The 22,094-nt window shown below is 38.3% G+C and overlaps 1 protein-coding gene across 1 annotated transcript; it reads right to left on the minus strand.

Moving 5' to 3' along the window:
- Nucleotides 1-11,106: 11,106 nt before the first annotated feature.
- slc5a3b (solute carrier family 5 member 3b) lies at nucleotides 11,107-18,540 on the minus strand. The gene is made up of 2 exons (XM_024287061.2): nucleotides 18,132-18,540; nucleotides 11,107-14,817 (listed from the first exon to the last, which is right to left on the minus strand). Exon 2 carries the CDS (start codon nucleotides 14,649-14,651, stop codon nucleotides 12,513-12,515), a length of 2,139 nt encoding a protein of 712 aa, XP_024142829.1. The 5' UTR covers nucleotides 14,652-14,817; nucleotides 18,132-18,540; the 3' UTR covers nucleotides 11,107-12,512.
- Nucleotides 18,541-22,094: the final 3,554 nt, after the last annotated feature.

The following is a 22,094-nucleotide window of genomic DNA, read 5'->3' on the forward strand; positions in this document are numbered from 1 at the left end:
GTCCTGTTGGAACTTGCTGTGTTGGGAGTCAGAGTCTATTATCACTCTCCTATGATTTGTGCGTCCTGCGTGTTTTTCCATACGGGCCCGCCTGTCTTACGTTATCACTCACTTCCTGTGGATGAGGTGATCATCAATCCTGTAATCTCACTGACCTGCAACAGTAAAACTCACCTGACTTCAGATACGGTGATATTTAAGGAAACTGTTCAACGCATGATGTTATGGTCGCATGTTTATCTGCAAATAAGTTTTCCCAGAGTCCCACTTGATACAAATGACACAAGTCCAGATCAGACGGTCTATTCTATTTACGCTTTTCAATGTTTTCTGGTTTTCTCAGAATTAACCTTAATAGACTTTAATGCTAAAATATAATCTAAACACCAAGACCAATATAAAAAAATAATCAAAACCTGATTAATTTAAAAGACCTACTCCAATTATCTTTTGATCAATTGTAAGAGTGTTCCCAATGGTCTTTTATTGTGATTTTGACATTTTCCTGTCATTTTCCGGTACATAGTTTCTGCAGTAGTTTATTCGAAATTCATGCCTGAGTTGTGGGCAGGACTGTTGGTATGAAACAACCCCGCCCCCCTGCAAGATGAGACTGTACAGATTGGCCCCTCCCCCCTCACGTTAGAATAGGAAGTACCCGTTGGCTCCAATAAGCCAAAATGTCATAGACTTTTGTTGACTCTAGACAGCTATCATTCAGTCATTCTATTTGTCAGAATAACCATTGTTGCTGTAATACATTTTTTAACACTTTCTTGCTAATCCTAATTTTCTTTTTCATATTGTTTTATTTATTTATTGCAAGTTAATCAACTTATAAACTGGCCAAAGTTATAAACTGGCCCCACTTTGAAGGTTTGACTCTCTCGAGCCTCTTTCAGTGGAAGGGTTGTGGACTTTGAACAAGCTTAATCATGATTAGCATCATCAGTAGTTGCCATAGAAACGTTAGCTCAGACCGACTTCGACCAATCACTGTCCTCTGGCTTCAAATGGCGTCGCCCATATTGTGGAAAAATGGTGCCTAAATGGCCTCAATTACACTGGAGCCAGGGGTAAAGTATTTTCTACAATTTTCATCTGCTCCTGATTAACAGTGATTTGATTTTTTTTAAGAACTCAGAAATGCAATTTAAGCTTAATTTTCTTAATATATGTCCTCCATCATTAAAAAAAATGCCACAAGAACATGTAAAAAAACAAAAACAAAGATATCATCTGAGTGTGTCTTTATAGGATCATGTTGTTCTGTTTTCTAATCCTGCTCACCTTTACTTTAGGCAGAATTTCTGTTGGTTTAGGAGCCTCGTGTTTGTTGAAACTTAATCTTTTTCACGTCTTTCCATGTTTTCTTTACAGCCAAGCCCCGCCCCTCTGACGCAGGATCTTTTCCTGATGGATCAATTTCTCTGGTGACTCAAACTTTAAAAAAAATCTAAAATGGTTATGTTAGTCAGTTTGAACAGTATGACTAAGAAAGTTTGAATTTCATCACTTGAAGAAGATCAGCGTACTGTACTGCCTCCTGACGCCTCCTTGGTTGACATAAGGGGATTCAGAGTCTTTCATAAACAAATTCTAGAACCCTGATAACACAAAAACTATTTTTATGGAGATGTTGAACTTTGGTTTATCTGAACAAACGCCTATTTTTTTTTATTTTCGTTATGAGAAGATACTATTTCAATAGGTGAAGATATTGGGAATGCATATAAAGAATAATAGTACAGAGTGACCTAACAACCCAGCCTACCTGTAACTCAGGTAGATCTGAAATTCCACCAAACCTTCACTGATCAGATTAGATCTGTCTCAAATGAAATCCCTCACATAAACTGCATCACCTTTTTGTAGGGATGTAGGGAAAAATTAATTCTGCGATATATCTCGATATTTCCTTTAACGATACTTGTACCAATTTAGAATGTTGTCCTGGGTGTTCCCTGCTTTTCCCCGACAGGAGCTGGGATAGGCTCCAGCAGCTCTATGACCCTGAAAGATATAAGGCTGGATGGTTGGACAGATGGATGTTTGGTTTGTTCCCTGACCTTCTAGCTTGTCGGATGGTTAATTTACCTTTTTGCTGATCTAAGTCACATTTCTATCAACTCAGTGACCTTGTAGTAGAGTGTCCGCCCTGAGACTGGAAGGTTGTGAGTTCAAATCCCTCCACCGGTTCACCGATCCCTGGTAGCTAAAATGTTTACTGCAACCATTCTGTTTCATCTGGAGAAGCTCATTGTCACTGTTGAGATTAGACAGAGTTTTTAGTTTTAAAAAAACACAAATTAAAAGGTTTTTTTTCTATTCATGCTAATGTAGATTGGCTGGTATATTTCTGATTACAAACCTATTTATGACCCTCTTTTCAACAGGACTCTTGATAAATGTATTAATTTTCTTTTTACTTTGGTAAATTAACTTTATTTCAGTGAAATGATGAACTGAAATTTTCATGAATGTTGTTCTGTCACCTGATGTTTGACAGCATTTACTATTCTAAGGCTCTGCTGATGACAGTGCAGCCTGGAATTGTGTTAACACACGCCCAGTGGTGAACACTTGGTGACATCTGCTTCCACAGAGCTCCTCACAGTGAGTGATGATTATCAGCTGGGTGCTAAAGCTCTTAGTTAGATTGTATCTGTTCTTTTAAATCCTGTTGATTCAGTCTGACAAATGAAACATCTGTCCTGAAATCTAACACTTTGAATACAGATGTTTGTGAAACCTAAAGCCTATTCTGTTTCACACCAGAAGAACACAAAAGTTTCAAAAAAAGCAATTTTCTCTTAAAGATGTTGTGTTCAGGTCAGGCAGATTATAAAATAAATACATTTCTATTATTATAAATGTTGTTTACTCTGTTGTCAGCTGGATTGATCAAGTTTGTCTGATCTTGTAGCTGCACAACAGCCCCATATCATCAACCAGCCACCACCATACTTACAGTCTGCTATTTAACGTGGTTTTAGGATAAAACCACTTTTTAAATGACTTTTTGGCCCCATGTTGACAAACATCTGCAGCATTTTGAATATGAGAGAATTTAACAATTTTGATTATGGAAATTTAAAAAAGAAAACAATCTGTTCCTAATGATAAGGCTCCTGTTCTTATTCACAGATATGAACCAAAACTCCTGAATCTGAAGACTCACTCAGATTAATTTTTTTTAACATGTTCATATGGTATTTTTCTGATGATATAGGACACAATTAAGTTTAAAATATATTTCTGAGTATTTTTATTCATATCCCAGTGAATCAGGAGGAGTCTTAAAAAGATCCCCGATCTGCTTTATTTAGTTGGATCCATATACGTCTTTGTTTTCCTTGACCATGTCCTGTTCTCAGCCTCCTACTCTAACTAGTTCTTATTTGTCTCACCTGTGTACCTGTGCACATATGCTGCTGTTTCATCTCGCTCCAATGCTAGTGGAGCTTGTCACCAAGTTGGATCGCTGTGAGATTTTGTTTTTTTCTTTTTCTTATTGTTGGAATTGTGGATTTATTGGACTGCTCATATCCTGATGGAGTGAAGAGGACCTTGCTATGCTATGTGGAGCTTTTCATCTGAAGGTTATTATTCTACTTTGGATTCCGTTCCCTTTTCACTCCAAAGGATGGACCTTAAACTTACATTTATTTCATACCATATCCTCAACATAGGGATCCTTTTTTTAATATATCAAAAGATCCCTTATTATAGGGGTGTCAAACTCAATCGTACAGGGGCAAAAATCCAAAATGTTCATAGGTCGTGGGCAAAACATGATAAACTTTTATTGAACACAGTAAAATTACATTTTTAAAAACGTAACCACAGCTCTGACTTACAACCTTCTGAGTGTCTGTTGAAAGTTCATAGAAACCACGGGGGCAGAAACTAACAGTGTCCTGATAATTTTTACTGCTTCTTTTATAAATGTTGTCAGGCTGAGGTAAATGTATTTTCATGCGACTCTGGATACTCATGCAAATGCATGGAAATATCAAACGGTGTTTAAGCCCAGTGTGAAAAATGTCAATTTTATTTGCAAGTTTAATCCACTAACATAAAGCAGCTTTGACCAAGAATAACTAACTATATTTTAAAGATAAATAAGTTTCATTGCAAAACAAGCAAACATACAAGAACTAATTTTAAAAAGATAATGTTTCTGCTTGAAGATTTTCTCAAGCTCTTTCTGATCATATTTTCCATTCTATGATATTACTGTTTATCATTCAGGAAAAACCCACCTAAAACACATTTTAGGAGTGTAATCTGAAAACTGAGAAGTTGATAGACTGAGAATCGGGCCCTGCAGGGAAAAAGGGAGGCTTGAAACGTTAGACTGTTTTAAATATTTCCATTCCTCCCTTTGGATCTCTTTCAGGAGGTTCCAAAAACCATCATTCCATATATTTTTCTTAATAATATGAAATTTAAAAAAATTACTTGTTCTTTCCTGTTGCTTATCAGTTATTGTTTGGGAGCCGTTTACACATCGATAGCGGTGAAATGTTGTCATTGATCTGTTTGACCTACATAGCAGGAAAAGGGTCTCATCAGCTCGGTTTTGTCTCGACACCATTCTTCCTGCTGTTATTACTAAAGGAGGTAAATATTTCCTTTTGCCATTGAAGCCCTTCTCAATGGATTACTGCCAGAATCCCAGGCATGCTGCCGTAGTTTAGTCGGGTCTTTGCATGGGGAACGCCAGGAATGCAATGACTATGTGTTTGCTGTATATTGGAAAGGTCACCCCACATTCCCTACATGGCTGCCGCTCTTGTTACTTCAATAGGAACAAACAATGGACGCATTTTTTAACCTTCAAAGTGTCTCGATGGCGCTGATAAGAGAACAAAGGCTGGGCCAGAAATAACATTTTTTACTTGCAAAAAACATGTTTTGCTGATGCTGGCAACGATATTATGTTGTTAATCACAGTTCCAGGAATGTTTTTTAGGCATAATTTTGAGAAAAATATTCTTTAATTCTTTGAGAAAAAGTTGAAATCAAATTTATTTTACATTCAGCATCATTTAACGTGAATGTTTTCTGCTATTCTTTATAAAAAAAATGTTTTCTGATTTAATTTTTCTTTGTCTTTTCATATGTATAGCTTTTTACCAGATTTGAGTGCGGGCATCTCTTTACTTCATTACAAGTTTTTGCAGACATAATTTAGGAAAATTTCATTATGGTAATCTACAGAGATATTTTCATCATTTAATGAACTAGACTGCAATCAACTGATCTTTTGATGTTTTTCAGAGTTTTGTGTTGGGTTTTATTTTTGCGTGATTTTTAACTGGTTAGCTATAGATTGCAACGCCTTTCACTTGTATCCAGGGGTGGAGTTACAAAGGGGGCAACAACCCCCCTCCCACACACACACATAAACACACTTTCCCCCAATTTTTGACCCAATATTATGCTGCTTTCACTCTGGCTGCAATTTGAAAGTCAGGGGCGTTGAGTTCCAGTGTTAAGTCAATGTAAAGACGCGGTCTGAGGTCCTGCTACGTTGGGCAGTGCAATTTGGGTGACACGATTCTGCAGCAGACAAATTGAGATTGAAAAGGCAACCAATCAGGGACTCAGCTTTGTGTGACTTTTCCAATAACTCTATCATCAGGTAGAAAAAAATCCAATATGGCCGCTCAATGTGGGGATTTTCATTCTGAATGTTCATCCATTTTCTCAACCCGCTGGGGGGGCGGGGTTGCGTAGAGTGTTCTGGTTACCATTGGGTGAAGGCGGGATACACCATGGAAGGGTCGCCAGCCTGTCACATGGAGCTGGAGCGATCGAACCCGCTACGCTAGCCAGCATAGCAAGCTAGCCGGTTGGGTGCCTGGCAAATGTAGAGCCAGCGTGGGTGTCATTTCAGTGGCGCGATCACTCCAACACCATGGACTTATGATGTTTTTCTTATTTTCATCAAGACAATAAAAAAATATATTTCAGATTTATTTATATTTTATTTTTATGCAGGGGAGAAATTCTTCAAACTGGGCCACAAACAGACAGAAGTAAAGTCTAAAGCAACCCTTACCCTTATACCGCACTGGGAGAGACTCTGAATGATCTGGTGAACCCAGACACGGCGACATGCTTGCCGGCACAAGCTACTCACTCAACATCATCCATGTTTTTCATGATGTGCAACGAATGAAGTCCAGAAAAACTGTGGTGGTTGCTCCTCCCACACACGGTGGGGGTATCGAGGACATTTTAGGGCAGGTGTTGAGCAGTGGATGGCAAAAGAAGGGCGGCAGATGCAAATTTGAAGTGTGAATCGTGACTGGTGTGAATGCAGCTTTAGAGTTATTTTTGACATGGTTGTTATTTTGATCCTTTTATTTGTAATGGAATCCACTCTGATGTATCATTTGGGACCCTTCCAAAGTCTTGTGCCTCTTATATAAAACTGCTTGTACTTAAGTAAAACCCTTTCATTTCACATTTATCTCCTCTACACCAGACCACTTTTTGAATGCAATGTTCTAAAAAGGAAAAAGTTTAACAGAAAGTTCTCAACTCTTTTAATGCATCATCAATAGATCTTATTTTAAAGGAAATTAAGCCAACTAACCTAAAAATGCACAAAGTTGACCCTAGGTGGTCTTTCATGTTTGTCTTCAAGGCTGTTATGACCTAAATATTGGACGTCTGGGTCTGACCGGACGGCCCAGGAAGGACAAACTAGTCCAGGCCTCAAAGGCTTCAGCTGTCTCTGACCTGTTCTGCCCTTGCAGCCTGGGATAGGCTGGACACACCTGACCCATGAAACCAAAACAAAGTCAAGGATATCTGGTGAGCAGGTAGGACAACAGCCCTCTAGGTCAAGAGTTACAGCCCTTTTCTAGTGTATGGTAATCATGACAACCTATTAATTCATATGATTTCATTTAAAACCCAATACATTTGTTAGAATAGGTTGAAAAAAATGAAAGTACAAAGACACAAACATGCACAGGAAGGTCAGTTCAGGCCATGTGTTACAGGACTAACATCAATAACACTGAAACAGTTAACACAATAAAAGCAGGTCAAGTTAAGGTTAAAGTGTTTTAAAAGGGAAATAACTGAAAATATGACCTTTTTTTAAGCACTAAAAGACTGTCATAAATATTGCCATATTCCCTTTATCTCGTCCATTCGTTTCAAGGATTTTTCTCAGACTATTGTTCTTGTTTTCTCAGTCCAGAGCAGACAATGAACAAAGTGTGGCCTGAATGCCAGTACTTTTCCACAAGGACAAAATCATTGGTTTCCTCCTGGGAAAGAGGCTGGGCATGAATCTAGTGGAGGCTGGTGGAGGAGTGAGTAAAACATTTTCAAGAACTTGGGTCATACAGTCATGTGCGAAGATAAAAGAGCATAATATAAATAAAAAAACTCTCATTGTGATGGGTCTTCCTATGAGGAGACTTTTGCCAAGGAGTGACACCATAAAAATGTTGCCTCTGTACCAGTAAAACAAAAAATGGAGAAAAACGCTTTCTATAGAAACAAAAGAAGCTAATCTCCTCACTACAGGCTATTTTACTTGTAGGAAAATTTAGCAATTTTTTTTAAATTTGGAGCTTCTTTATATTTAAAACTTTAAAAGCGTATATCTATTTTAAGTGTTCCCTGTGGTCTTTTAGTTATGATTATATTGTTTTTAGCCAAAATCAAAAGACTTGTGTCATCTTCTAAGACAGGAGTCTGCAACCTTTTATGGTAAAAGAGTCATTTGGTCCAGGTTGTTACTGACCAAAGCCAAGTGAGTACCACAAATTCCCATTTTACCATAAAAAATATACAAATTATGTTTTTGTGACCATATAGATATAGGTATATATTTATATATATATATATATATATATAGAGAGAGAGAGAGAGAGAGAGAGAGAGAAATTACAAATGTAACTTCTTTCACTTTGGAGAGCACCATATCCAAGTTCCTTTCAAAATAAAATACTCCCGGTGTCAAATAAGATGTTCCTGCTGCAGCTGATTTACTTGAATAGAAAATGCAAGAAAGTCAAACATTTTTTTAAAATCATAATGACTTGGTCACTCTTTTTTTCTTTTACGATCAAATATAAGCATGATGTTGGTGTAGAATCCAGTTCTCAAAAAATATTTATCAATCTCATGTAAATATGTGACTATTCTTAAAATAGACCACTTTGACAGTAGAACAAACATTTGCCATAATTTTACTTAGTTGTCTGACATGTCAAAAATTTAAAATTAAAGAACAGAAAACTACTAATCCATTATTTATTTGAATTTCTCTTTAACACCAAAGAGCCACAGAGGGCTGAATGAAAGAGCCACATGTGGCTCAGAAGCCTCAGGTTGCAGATCCCTGTTCTAGGACATAGTTTCTGCAGATTGGCAGTAGTTTATTAGAAATTCCCCTTTGAATTGTAGGTGGGAACGTCGGTGCAAAGCAGCCTCACACCCTCCCCCTCCCACTGCTGAGAGCTCTCTGTTTATGTGCTATCCTGCTTTGCCTACTACTGACTTACATGAATAAAACAATACTAAGAAATGCAATTTTATGCTTTATTAGTCTTTAAACATGTCCTCTATCATGGAAAAAATGCCACAAGAACATGTTAAAAACATCATTTTCATAGGAATTAGTCATTAAATCAAGTCTTTTGGTTCACCTTTGCCCTAGATAGTCCGTATGTGCTAACACTGTTGCTAAACAGCATTGGGATTTACTTGCAACAAAACTACGGCCTTAATTTATACAAGGTTCACATGTTAAGATCCCAGTTTGTGTGAGCAGCAAATGACTTTTTGTGCTGCATAAACATCCCATCTAGCAAAGTGTAGAAGTTACAGAAAAATGTCATCTTTACAACCCCGTCCTTCATGCTTTAAAATGAAGAGCTGTGGTTTTCGACCAAGGATATTGGCCAGCGTCTGTTTTTAGTCTCATCTCTCTGCAGGAAGTCCTGCAGATCATCAATACTTTTGATTTGTGAACAAAGGCATCATTTTCCTGGCCTTTCTGTGAAGAAATTCACTGCTTTAGGTTTGCAGCTGAAGCTTAAGATTTTTGGGGTTTCATGATTTGTGATGGAGATCTCTTCGCGTTGCACAGTCTGACCTTGGCGGACGTTTCCTGGGAGAGCCACCCTTGGAAGGACTGAAAACTTTCCACTTTCTCATTGCAGTATGTTGAAGTTCACATCATTCGGAAAAAATTTGGTAAACTTTAACAGACCGGTTTGAAAAAACTGTACCTGAGGCTAACGAGGCTGCATATAAAGTCCAAGTGTCCTTGTAGTAAATGCTGCAGAGCAGACAACTAAACACACATATAGAGGTCTGCAGACCTGTTCATATGGAATAGGAACTTCCCACAACTTACTTTAAAATATATATATATATTTATATATATATATATATATACATATATATATTCAAAGCAGGGAGGTTGCTGATCTTTTTTGTCCTTGACCGGAAACACGGAACCTCCTTTCTTTTGCATTTCACTAGATTCAAATGCAAAAGAATACTTCCTGATTACTCCTGGATCATTGCACTCATTCAGGACACTTTCTCAGCAAAGGGGGAGCCTGTTCAAAAGTACTTCTGCACTCTGTCGTGTGAGGGAAACTCATGAGTAAAGGAGAGAAATTCAACCAACTCCCCAACAGACTGACGAGATGAAACATCATAAAAAAACATGCTTTTAATTATTATGATCCAGAACTTTTTCATTCTTGACTTCTTTTTTTCCAGACCGACGGCACCTTTTTATATTAAACCTCTCTTACAGATCTGCAATGGCTACATGTTAGCATAATGCTAGTTATTTAGTTCCTTTAGCTTTGTTAGATTGTTTTGAAGAGTTCTGTGGAAATAAAGCTAATGATCATTCATATTCAAGTTTTATCACACAGGGCCAATCTTCCAAATCTTCATCTCAAAACTAGTTTCATGTGAAGGTCTCTCTCTCTCAAAAAAGTCAGAATTGTATATTACTATGATCATTTTCCCCATATTTTACATTTTTTTTCTGTTACTGAAACTTAATTTGCTAAGAGGGTTAATTGGGCTCTCATTAAAAAATATGTGTAAATACTATAATCTCATATTATATATTTTTCATATTTGTTATTAATTGGGGTAAAAGTCCAAAACCTTAATTTGCTTTATTTTTCAGTCTTTTTTCTGTGGGAATATTTTTGATTAGCTGTTCTGATTTCTGTGGTCATGCAGAAGATATTTTCTGATCAGAAATGCGGCAGCATCATCTGATATTTACCCTGTGATCAGTCATTCATATGACATGCAGTTTGTGTCTGCAGGGAGCACAGACCATGTTTTTTTATTTGAAAACAAAACAATGATGTTTTGTTTGCATGATTGTTTTTCAGTCAATAATTGTAGTTCTCTAAATGATGCATCTCTTTTTCCTCACACAAACACAAAAAAGAATATTGTTTTTTTAATATATTTTTGGAAAAGAGCATGTCACTATGAATTTAATTTCTCCAAAAGTCAAACAAAAACCTGCCAGAAAATACAAAAAATTTGATTTATTCCTGCTGCCCTCTCTCGCTCCACTGAAGTGCGCTTGCTACATTTCCACTTGTTGCTATGGGGATTAAAGGACATCAGTGATTATGAGTCACCACCTAAACAGGCGCACAGATCATGCCCTCGAAATGTTGCCAGTGGGTTGACTGAGGTGTCAACAGATCCCAACCACGATCAATTTTCTTCTCCATGTGTGCGCTATTCTGTTAGTGTATTTCACTCATTATTTTTCTTGTAGCAGTCCGTTTATGCTCCTAAAGGAAAGCTACACACATGTGGTTTGATCGATGGAGGGGAAATGGACGTGAGAGGCTGAACTGGAGGATGCTCGCTGTGTGACGAGTGTGGAAGCCAGCCATCCCTCAATCCATGTTCAGCTCTAAGCAGATTACCGAGGCCTTGCTGTGGATTATGTAATCCTGGTTAATGAAACTAAAGGAGGTGCTTCTTTATTTATTTTAGTTTACAGTAGAAAAGGAAATATTAACTGAGGCACATTTACCAGACAAGACAAAGAAAAAGACGACATTCATCTCTGTCTTCACAAAAACTTTATTTTCAGTTTCTAAAAATAAAATCCATAAAAACAAGAACAAATCAAAGAAATTTAAAGCTCTTCACTAACAGCTGTCATCTATGGTGTTGAGCCTCATTTACACCCAACACAGACGGCACCTGACCCCTCACATTCTGACTACTCAGTCATACTAATACAACCCTCTTTTTTATTATTATTTTCTCCACTTGCTGTGTCTTCTGCAGGTGTTGGAATGTGGACACAGACTTCATGACTAAACTGCTCCGGAGCTGCACATTTTACAGAAATGTCTTCTCTGAATAATTGTTTTTAAAAAACAAATAGACCTAAGCAAATATATGGCTTAAAAACAATCGTATTAAATGACTAAAAGAATTGAAACAATAAACATTTTCACTTTTATGTTCTTATTTTTCTTCTTTCTCAATAGCATTGCACACCAAGACACATTTGGTAGGAGGATTATAGAAAAATGCACTTTAAAGAACGAGCAATAATACACGACACATACACAAACGGTTGACGCAATGAGACCTGAAATATGTTCAAAACGAGAACTTAATACATCCAACAGGGCAGACTTTAGAATGGAGAGGAACGCACACAAAAAAATAAAAATAAAAACGTAAAAATCGACATTGACACACAACCAAGAGCATTGGTAATTGCAGCTTTTTGTTAGGATAAAATAGTGCACAAACAGCTGTATTTTGGTTAAAAACTCTAGAATGCAGCCACAACAATGCTTAAAAAACAACAGCAGTAAGAATAAAAACACAGTAGTAAACTTTTAAAGTAGCTCTGAAGTTCCAGATATGACTGGAATTTGGTTAATCCAAATTTTGCCCCCAAAAAATTAGTATTTATTTCTTATATTGTGCTTTTTTAGTCTTTGTTGAGCTGCAAACCGATACAAAACTGTTAATTTTATTAACAAGCTAAAAATGTATGACATTCAAAAGGCTAGTTGAAATTTGGTTATTTTGTTTTCAGTAAAACAGAAAATAGCTGTTCTCTCTTCAGAGATGATCGGATTATGCTTTACCTCAACAGCTAAAGAGAAAATTAAAAGTCCTACACTAGCAAACAAAAATTAAAAATCACTGTTAATCTGAAAAACACTTCAGTCAATGGATTTTTATATATATAACAGAAAATTAACTATAAAAGTAAATAAGGCAAATATTAAATTCACATAAATAATCCCAGTGAGTATTTTGAAATCAGATTAAAGAATTTTTACGTGGATTAGCTTCTCTCATCTAGAGAATAAACTTTGATCCCTGTTTAAGAGCTACAAACTGTAAATATTACAGAAAGACTTTCTCGAATTTTCAACTGTAACAGTCAAGAACTCAACACATGCCTTCCACTTTCACCGCTGCTTCACTTTAGTGTTCAACTACAGCGAGAAATACACAAACATGAAGATCCCCAAAGAGCAGACGAGTATCAAGCCCCCGTTGAGGACGAGTTTGACCATCGGGGGCTCGTAAAGCATCTCTCCGATATGTTTTTCGTCCTCCTGCCCCACTTTCTGCTGCTGCGAGCCTTGAGCTCCTTCGTCGTTTCCACAAAAACAGTCCAGAAATCGCATCAACGGATTTCTCTGCTTTCGGCCTACACGGCCCTCTTCTGCTCGGATGGTTTCCATCTGCGCGTTGGCGTGGTGTTCAGAAGGAGTGGTGGCGGGAGACGTTTCTGTGCTGGGGGTGGCTGGGTCGTGGTCCGTAGACGGGACCAGGAGTTTGATGTCAGCCCCGTCCAAAAACCGGTCGTTTTTGACATCTACGGGCATCTCTTTGTGGAGACTTCCAATGCCGTTGCAGTGGTTTTTCTCCGCTAGTCTATAGATGTCGCTTCGATTCTTCATTGGAACCTTCTCGATGTTGCGGAGCCCCCAGATGGTGGTTGTGACAGTCTGCTCCTCGTCGGGTGGAGCGGTGAGCAGACTGACCACCACCGCCACCAGTCCTGAAATCCAGAACAACCCAGCTGCAAAATACATGTAATGGATGTGGGTGATAAAGGCAGGACGGTCGTCTGGCTGGTCACAGCGAGGCTGGCGGTAGACGAACGCTAGAATCAGTCGAATGGTGCCGAGAGTGAAACCCGTCATGCCTCCCCAGAAGGCACCTTTCTCGTTACACCGTTTCCAGAACACGCCCAACAGAAAAAGGGCGGCAATGGGTGGAGTGAGGTAGCCAGCAACTTCTTGAATGTAGAGATATGTCTGTCCGCCCTGCATCTCAATGATAACAGGGACCCAGGCGATGCTGATGACCACCATGATCACCACGAACATGCGGCCCACGGCCAGCAATTCCCGCTGGGACGCCTTCTTGCGAAAAGTCTGGTAAATGTCCAGCGTGAAGATGGTGCTGGCGCTGTTGAAGATGGAGTCGAGGTCGCTCATCAGAGCCGCTATCATTACCGCCATCATTAGACCCCTCAGTCCCACGGGCATCACCGCCATGACCAGCCGCGGGTAGGCGATGTTGGAGCAGCCGGCTGTTGACCCACACACGGCCATGCAGTGCTCTGGCCCGATGCACGCAATCTCATCCGCAAACAAGATGCGGGAGATCATCCCCGGAATGACGATCAGAAACATGGGCAGGACCTTGAGAAACCCCGCCATGAGGGTTGAGCCTTTTGCGTGAGCGATGTTCTTTGCCGCCAGCACTCTCTGAACTATGACTTGATCGGCACACCAGTACCAAATCGAAGCAGGAGTCTGACCGAGAAGGAAGCCTGGCCACGGGATGTCTTCGTCCAGGGGGCCGCGAAGGATGCTCAGCGAGTTTGGTTTGGGATGAATGCGACAGGAAGGCGAGTACGTGTAGTTTCCTGCAGCTGTTATGGCAGTGACATTAGGAATTGCTTCCATGTATTTAGTTCTGACTCCTTCTAGTCCTCCAACTTTGATCAGACTGATGGTGGTTAGGGTTAGAGCTCCTCCTATCATCAACACCGCCTGCAGGGCGTCAGTGTACAGCACTGCCACCAGCCCGCCAGTGACAGTGAGCAAGGCAGTCATCCCGATGAGGAGAAGGATGGACAAATACAGATTCCACCCCAGAGACTCCTGGATGAAGAGCGCTCCAGCGTACAAATCCACAGACAGCTTGGTAAAAACATAAAGAAGCACAGACAAACAGGCAAAATACACTTTCAGCCTGTTGCCCCCAAAGCGTTTTGACAGGTACGCCGGCATGGTGAAGACTCCTGAGTGGATATACACGGGGATAAACACCCAACCGAGCAGCTGCAGTAGTAAAAGTGCGTTGAATTCCCAGGCTGCAACAGCAAAGCCGCTAGCCGCTCCCGACCCAGCCAGCCCGATGAAATGTTCACTGCCGATGTTACTGACGAAGAGGGAAGCGCCTATCACCGCCCACGTCATGGAACGTCCCGCCAGGAAGTAGCCACTCACAGTGCTGCGGTTGGCCTTCCACATGGCAAAAAGCCCGATGACCATCACCAGGACAAAATACAGGGCCACCACCGCTATGTCCGCCGCTTCCATCCCAACAGTCATTTTGAACAGATTTTAAAGCTCACAGCTAGGGAGTGTTGTTATGAGATAGAAGAAAACGAAAGCTTTGGTTTGCAGGGGGGTCCACTGAGTGGTCAAACACACGGTAATCCACTTGGAGTGAGACTGTTGCCGTCCTTTGGTTTAGTAAAGCCTAGAAGAAAAATCCCTGCAAAACAACAAAAACACTATTAGCATCTTCAGATAAATAAACTTCAACCCAATGAAAAACTCAATTTCTTCCCAAAAAAAAGTGTAAAAATATCAGCCCAGTCTCAGTAAAATGCGTACATATGCCACGATTTGGGAAATACCGTGTATAATATACGCCAAAACCGGTTTTTGCGTGCATATAATACGCGCGGTCCTAAACGTGTCAAAGTCTGTTTTCCAGGTTTGACACGCCCCCTGGTGGAGCCGTGAGCATCACAGACAGTCCCACAAACGAACAATTTGCTTTTCTAACCCTAACCATAACCTTAATCCTAACCTTAACCAGGAACAACGTCATTTACAAAAGAGCCGGAGGATTTCTGACCACGTGACCAAAACGAAACCTAAAAACTCGTGTATATTGTACGCCGGCGCAACCTATTCTCTACCATTGCGTATCATATGCACGCAAAAACCGTGTTTGGCGTATATTATACACGGTATTTCAGAGTGCAAAGTCGTGGCATATGTACGCATTTTACTGCGACCGGGTTGAAAAATATAATTTGTCTACAGATAGGAACATTTTGCATAACAGAAATATGGAAAAAAAGCTTTTAACATTATAATTTTTAAGATATTTTGCTAGTGTTTTTCCAGAGCCTCAGACGTGGATTTAGCTTACCAACAACTATCCTCCTAATCTGTTTAAATACAAAAGACCTCATGTCAGGTCTGTCTAATCCAACTGAGATCAGAGACAGAGATCTCTGCACAACTGCCAAAAGCTGTTTTACTTTCCAACAAAACAATGCAAATATTAGAGATAAACATCCCTAAAATACTGATTTTTAAGATGGAACCATGTTTAAAAAATAAATAAATAAAAAAAAAATGAGAATGTGAAGGTAATGTAAATCAAACTGGGATATCTGTCATTTCCAGAGGCTTCAGACTGTCTAGAATTGCACAAATAAAATAAAAGAAAAAAATTCTCATGTCTTGTCTGCGTTTGAAGCAAACACGCAAAACAAAGGAGTCTTTGTTTTCCTTTTGCCATCTCATCGTTGCAGCCAAGTCTCCATTTGTTTTTTATCAAGAGCTTCAAAGACCTGCTTCTGCACCATCTTCAGGAAATACCGTCCAAACCGAACCTTCAATTCCCCAAAGCTTAGTAAGAAATGCAATGATGCCAATCCATCTACAAAAGCAGCTTTGTTCCATTTCAACGTCGCAGGGCGCTCTCAATAATTGGTGAACTGCTTTATCTCTTTGCAGTCAAACCAATGTCCTCCTTAGAGGCAATGACCTGGCTCTATGTCAGCAAGTAGCCGACCAAACTGGAAGAGGATCAAGAAGCTGTTCCATTTAATAAAGAGCAAATGTTTCTTATTTGAGAACAAACACAATCAACCATCATCCCTGTTTGCCAGGGAAGACTGGTATAGTGTTTTACTCTGCCAAGACAATAAATCGATGTTAGGAAGCTTCTGTCTCAATCTGAACAGGTTTCTGTCAAAACCTAAACTATCGCTATGTTTTCACAGCTGGAACTTAAAGACCCACTCTGATGGAAATCGTGTCTAGGGGTATGTTTCTCACTTGGTGTGCGAGAGGTTCTGGGTTTGAATCCCGGACAAGCCCCCACACAGAAGCAGAACAAACACAGAAACAGAAGTAAAAGAAAAAACAAATACGGCCACAGCCGCAACAGTTTTCAACATGTTCTTGTGGCATTTTTCTCATTAAGAAATGTAATCTTAAAATTGCATATTTGAATATTTTGTTATTCAATTCGTAGTGAATCAGAGGCAGAAACCAAAACGTATCGCTTGAAAAAGCTTGAAGTTGTTATGTAGAAGCTACAGTTGGTAAATCACAAGCTTCTGATGCATCCAGTTGTAGACAACTAGATCCATGTATGTCTATGTTTTCTGGTCCAAAACTGTCTCACCCTCGTTGTGGCACCGGTCATGTTAGTTTGGGGGTGTGAGGGGCTGTGAGAGTGTGAGCAGATGGGTCAGGCTACTTAGAGGCAAATTTCTATTGAATTACTGCCACTCTGCAGAAACTATGTCCAAGAAAATGACACTGTTTTTTTTTATTTTGGCTATAAATTGAATAATCATAATCAAAAGACTATTGTGAACACTTTTAAAATAGCTCAAATGAGGATTGTATTAGGACTTTATGGCTTTCTATTGATGATGGCACTTCAGTAAAACAAGTTTATTTTTCTAAAATTATCAATTTTATTGGTTTAAAAATGAAAATAGTAAAGTTTCACGATCAAAAGAGGGCTGCTTATTCTAAAGTTGTGGTTATTTTACAGCCTAACCGGTAAACAAGAGATGGTGCGAGCTCTAGAAACAATTAGAACATGGCTCAGTGTTTGAGTCTTTAAATATTTAGATGCGTGGAAACACACTGTTTATCTAGAATCACCTGAGACATGACATTCCTGTACAGGTAGATGTGAAAGACTTTTTCATTATTATTTGTCCATTAAAACTATGATTGTAGAGTATGTTTTTTTATAATAATTCAATAATGTCTTAAACTAAAAATAATGTATGCAAATGCTAAATGGAAACCAGGTTAACTCCTTTACTCTATTTGATCACACATTTTTTTTTTTTTTTTTGCTTTTCTTCTCCGATAAAAAAAAGTATTCAGGGAAAGCTAACAATTAACCTGCCGTCGCATGTCTGTAGTAGGAACTCAAAGTCAAGAGATACGCCAAAACAAACTAAGAACCCTGACGAATCAAGAGCTGTGTTGACACTCACAGAGATGAATGACTGTTGTAAAAAAGAGGAAGCGTGTTGCTTTATTTCTCCTTAAAAAAAATTGGAACACTGTACAGTGGGGCTTGAATGTGGGAGAGAGTTGGCAAACAGAACAAAAACGCTTGAATGAGCTGCCAAACGTGACAGACAGCCCAAGACTGCTGTGATGAATACAAAGAGGAAGCGACAGCAGCCTCACGCACCTATCAGGAGGTGGGAAATTTCTAGAACACTCATTCATTCATTCAACTACAAGAGCTGCGCTTCTCAGAAAGGAACCTTAAAGTCTACTATATGTTTTTTTTTAACTTGTATGGATAATTTTAAGTCTAAAATATAAAATTCAAGCGTGTTTTCTTCCTAAATAAACCCTTTATCTCCTAGACTGACGTCACCATTGTGAGACATTTAAGCCGGATGAGACTATTGACGGAAATACAAATAAGGTCCAGTGTCATTTCAAGAAAACAAAGAAAAATTAGCTTAAAATTGGCATTTTTGTTTAAAAGTAAGTGAAGCCTCGCAAATGTAAACTACTCACCGGCATCACGACCACACAACCGGAAGCTTAAAGGGCCACTTCACGAAGATAGACGAGGAAGAAGAAAGTCTGATGTGTTTTTGTTTCCGGTAGTTTGGTGATAGTGTTGTAGAATAAACCTGCACAGCCGGATTGTCGGCTCTGGCTCCAAATTTATGCTGTGATGCTCGTCCTCCACCTCCTCCTCCTCCGAGGCAGCAGTTCGGTTCCACGCCCCACACGTGTAAAACACCCGTGACCCGTTTGGATGCTACGGTGACCTACTAGAACTCTCCCGGTGTCTTACGTTAACGTGGAAAAAACCCACAAATCGCCCTTAACGGGAACCTTTAATCTTCGCTCCGTCTCACTTCAGCGGCGATCAAGGACGCCTTGTGGCCGCGCGCTACTTTTCAATGAAGGCGCGGCGTTCAAGGATGCTCGGAAAACGCACCTTTATCGCGCTTGCTTTTCTTTTTATATGAAGCTTTTACGTGTTTGTATACATTTTCTGTATAAACAAAATTGTTTATACATCATTTATAAATAATAAATAACGATAACTGTGATTAACAATTTAAAAAAAGTGTTAAAGACAAATAAGTTTAACTGTTTTTAGAGATTTTAGAAAAACAGGAAGCCGCGTTTAACTAAACTGAGATGTTAACGGCGAATTTTATCAAATATTTTTTTTAGTGCTTTTTTATTTTTAACAAATAACTTAAATTGTTTTTATTCTTGTGTAGACGTCCAATGGATGCAGCAACATTCAACACCCACCTCCCCAAGGGCTGGTTTACCCTCCGGAAGTGTTTCACTCTTTAAAATAAAATAAAATAATGTTTATTCATCAACATCTTTTTTCATCATTTGTTATTTAAATTAAAACTGTTTTGTAAAAAGCGTATAAATAAATAAATGAACCAATCAATCAATAGATAGATAAATAAATAAACTAATAAATAAAACTGCTCAAACCTTCCTAAGATTAAAAAAACGCACCATAAACAGCAGGGCGTCTTATATACAGTCTATGGTCTTATCATAGAATTACACAGTAATAACAGACCTACCTTTGAAGTCTTCACCTGAGAGAAACTTCCAGAAACTCTGGCTTTGACTGATTACAGGAGTTTAACACATAATAAGATTATGATTGTTACCTGGAAAAATCGTGAATTACCACGAGGTGCCAGCTTTAACAAGCAGTTTGGATTTTTCCAAAGCTTCTCATTCAGACTTTGACTTTATAAGTAATTAATTGCTTTGGCTCGCTTGTTTTCCTCTTTTGGAATATCTTCAATGAGTCAAAATAATAAAACTGCACTCATTGGAAGAAAAAAAAAGCTTTTTATTTTGAAGCTGCCTTTGCATATCTTGTTATTTATTTATTAAAATAGAAAGCTTGCAATTTTAGCTAATAGTTGACAGTTTTGCTCTATTGCAAAACGGCATTATATTGCCGTGAAAAAACATCGTTTTGGAAGTTTTGCGTTGTTTAGATTTGAAATTGTAAATTTATAAGGTCCCTAAACGCCCCATTCACCTCATTAATCTGATCTTTTATGATATTGTTTGGTTGAATGGATCTAAGCCTAATTGATCATTGATAGTATTAAAATAGACAACATGTATAATAGAACCCAAATACATATACAAATACAGTTTTTGCAATAATGTCTTCTATTCTTATAACAATAAAGATAAGGCCCAGAGGCCTTGCAGTTCGATCAGAATGGTTAAACTGATTGACGTCCGTCAATCAGTCCCGTCTCCCCAAAAGGCAAAAAACAGCTATGCTTTTCACAGGGGGAGGGACACTTAGTAGATTTCCACTCACTCTTCTACGCCGATATCTTGTAAAATTCCATTTGACATTTAACTACATTTCCCAGCATGCCTTGTTGAGATGTTGCGTAGATGCTAAGCGACATTTTATGAAAAAATGCCCGCTCAATGCGCTCAGCCAGGAAAACGAAGTGATCAACCTTTCTTTTTTATTCGATTATTAGTAAATTGAAGCACTTTAATTAAAGTATGTGTAAGCTTACATTAATATATTTTTCGTGTTTTGGTCACTGAGCTTCCGGTGCGTTTAGTACGGTGGCCGGGAAGTGCAAAACACGAGTTTCTCTATCGCGTTAATAATAGTGATGTAAACAAATAAATAATTAAAAAAAAATACTATTTTGTATTCCATGTAAACTTGTCAAAGTGCTATGATTACTATATTTGAGAAGATGTTACGTTAATTTTAAAGGTCTAAATATGTACGTATTTTTATTATTAAATGTGGGACTTCATTAAAATGTGAAAAGCACACCTAAATCATTAAATCAGAATAATAATTTCCTGTGGTTCTAATGTATTTTTTACATCAAAGCACATATTTATTTAAGGATTTCAGTGCTTTGAAAATATAAAATGTTTAATTCTTGACTTTTCTGACTGTATTAGTTGGCTTCACTGGTTGTGCGACACATAAATAAGTCAGTTAAGGTTCTTATCATCCAGGTGAAGTTGAATGAAGAACATTTTTATCCCACACATCACTGGTGTCCTAAAATGTGAAAAGATTATTGTTAAAATACTAAATACAAGCCCAAATACTAGAGGTTGAAGTTTCTCCCAACAGGTTCCACACCCAAATGAAAAGAAAAAGGAGGGGATAGTTTATGCAGTCCTGTGCTGTAAAGAATGCTTAGAAACATGCACTAGAAAAACAAAAATGCCATTCACGACATGAAGAACAACACGTCAGGGCCAGTTTGAGCGTCTGATCACATTTAAAAAACAAAGGACACTAATCTGAGGGGGGAAATAGATTCTGGACAGATGATTAGAGAAGGAATACATGCAGACCAAAAATGCAAGACTAAACCTCTGTAAAGAGCACACCCGATGATTCTATAATGGAGCCAGGAGGGAATTTAAACTTTTCACTTTCACTCTAGTTTTTCTATTTTTTGAGAGCAAATGCAAGAATGTAGATGACCCACCTGGAGGATTAATGTGGGGCTTGAACTCAGCACCACTCAGACTGATGATGAATGATTTGTGAAATATTTCAAGACTCAAGTCTAAATGATTCAACTTCAAAAAACATTTAATTTTTTTTTTTTTTTTTTTATCTCAGTCGATGAACCAACAATTGTCCTGATTTGTAAACTCCTTTAAAATGTCTGGCAAATTACTTGAATCTTTAATTTTATGGTTATAAAGAAAATTTCAAAAGAACATTAAGATAAACAGTCTAGATGAAACCTCAGACATCAGGATTAGAAACTCCAATACATTTCAGCACAGACCAACATGAACTCATGGCACATGTAGCTCATGATTTTGGCCGATGCAACAGCATAGCTAAATAAAATGCACAGATTTCCCAGTGTGCTATTACTGCTACAATCAGAGAAGATTTTGGGAGGATGCAGGATAACATCACGTGCGTTTTCACTATCATCCATTGTTCTCCTTTATTTTGTGTAATGTGTTGTTTTTGGTTTTTAAAATTGGATTATGCTTTTATATAAAACACTTTGAGTAACACAAGTTGGAAAAGTCCTATACAAATAAAGTTTGATTTGATTTTTAGGGCTTGCCACAGTGTATCAGCTTTCACTGATTTGCACATTTGGTTCGTCTGAGATTTTTATGGCAGATGCCCTTCTTGACACAACTCTGTATTTTACCTGGGCTGGGGACCGTTACAGGGACATCCAGACCTGTGACAGTGTGGGATGAAGGGTTTTGCACAAGGAGTCAAACTGGATTCATAACTGGGAATATTTAAAAAGATAAATCTGAAAATAAATTGAATCTTTGTAACATGACATAAAATCTTGGTTTGTCAGTTTGACATCTGATTGTATTTAGGATTTTAACTTTTGTATTTCCAGGATTAGTCAGTTTACTCAGTTTAACAAAATCAGAAGATCTGTAGGAAAACATCTTTTCCTACATTTTTAATGGACTTAAAAAGCA

The sequence above is a fragment of the Oryzias melastigma genome, linkage group LG21 (genome assembly GCF_002922805.2).
Source record: "Oryzias melastigma strain HK-1 linkage group LG21, ASM292280v2, whole genome shotgun sequence".
In the NCBI taxonomy this organism is placed as follows: Eukaryota; Metazoa; Chordata; class Actinopteri; order Beloniformes; family Adrianichthyidae; genus Oryzias; species Oryzias melastigma.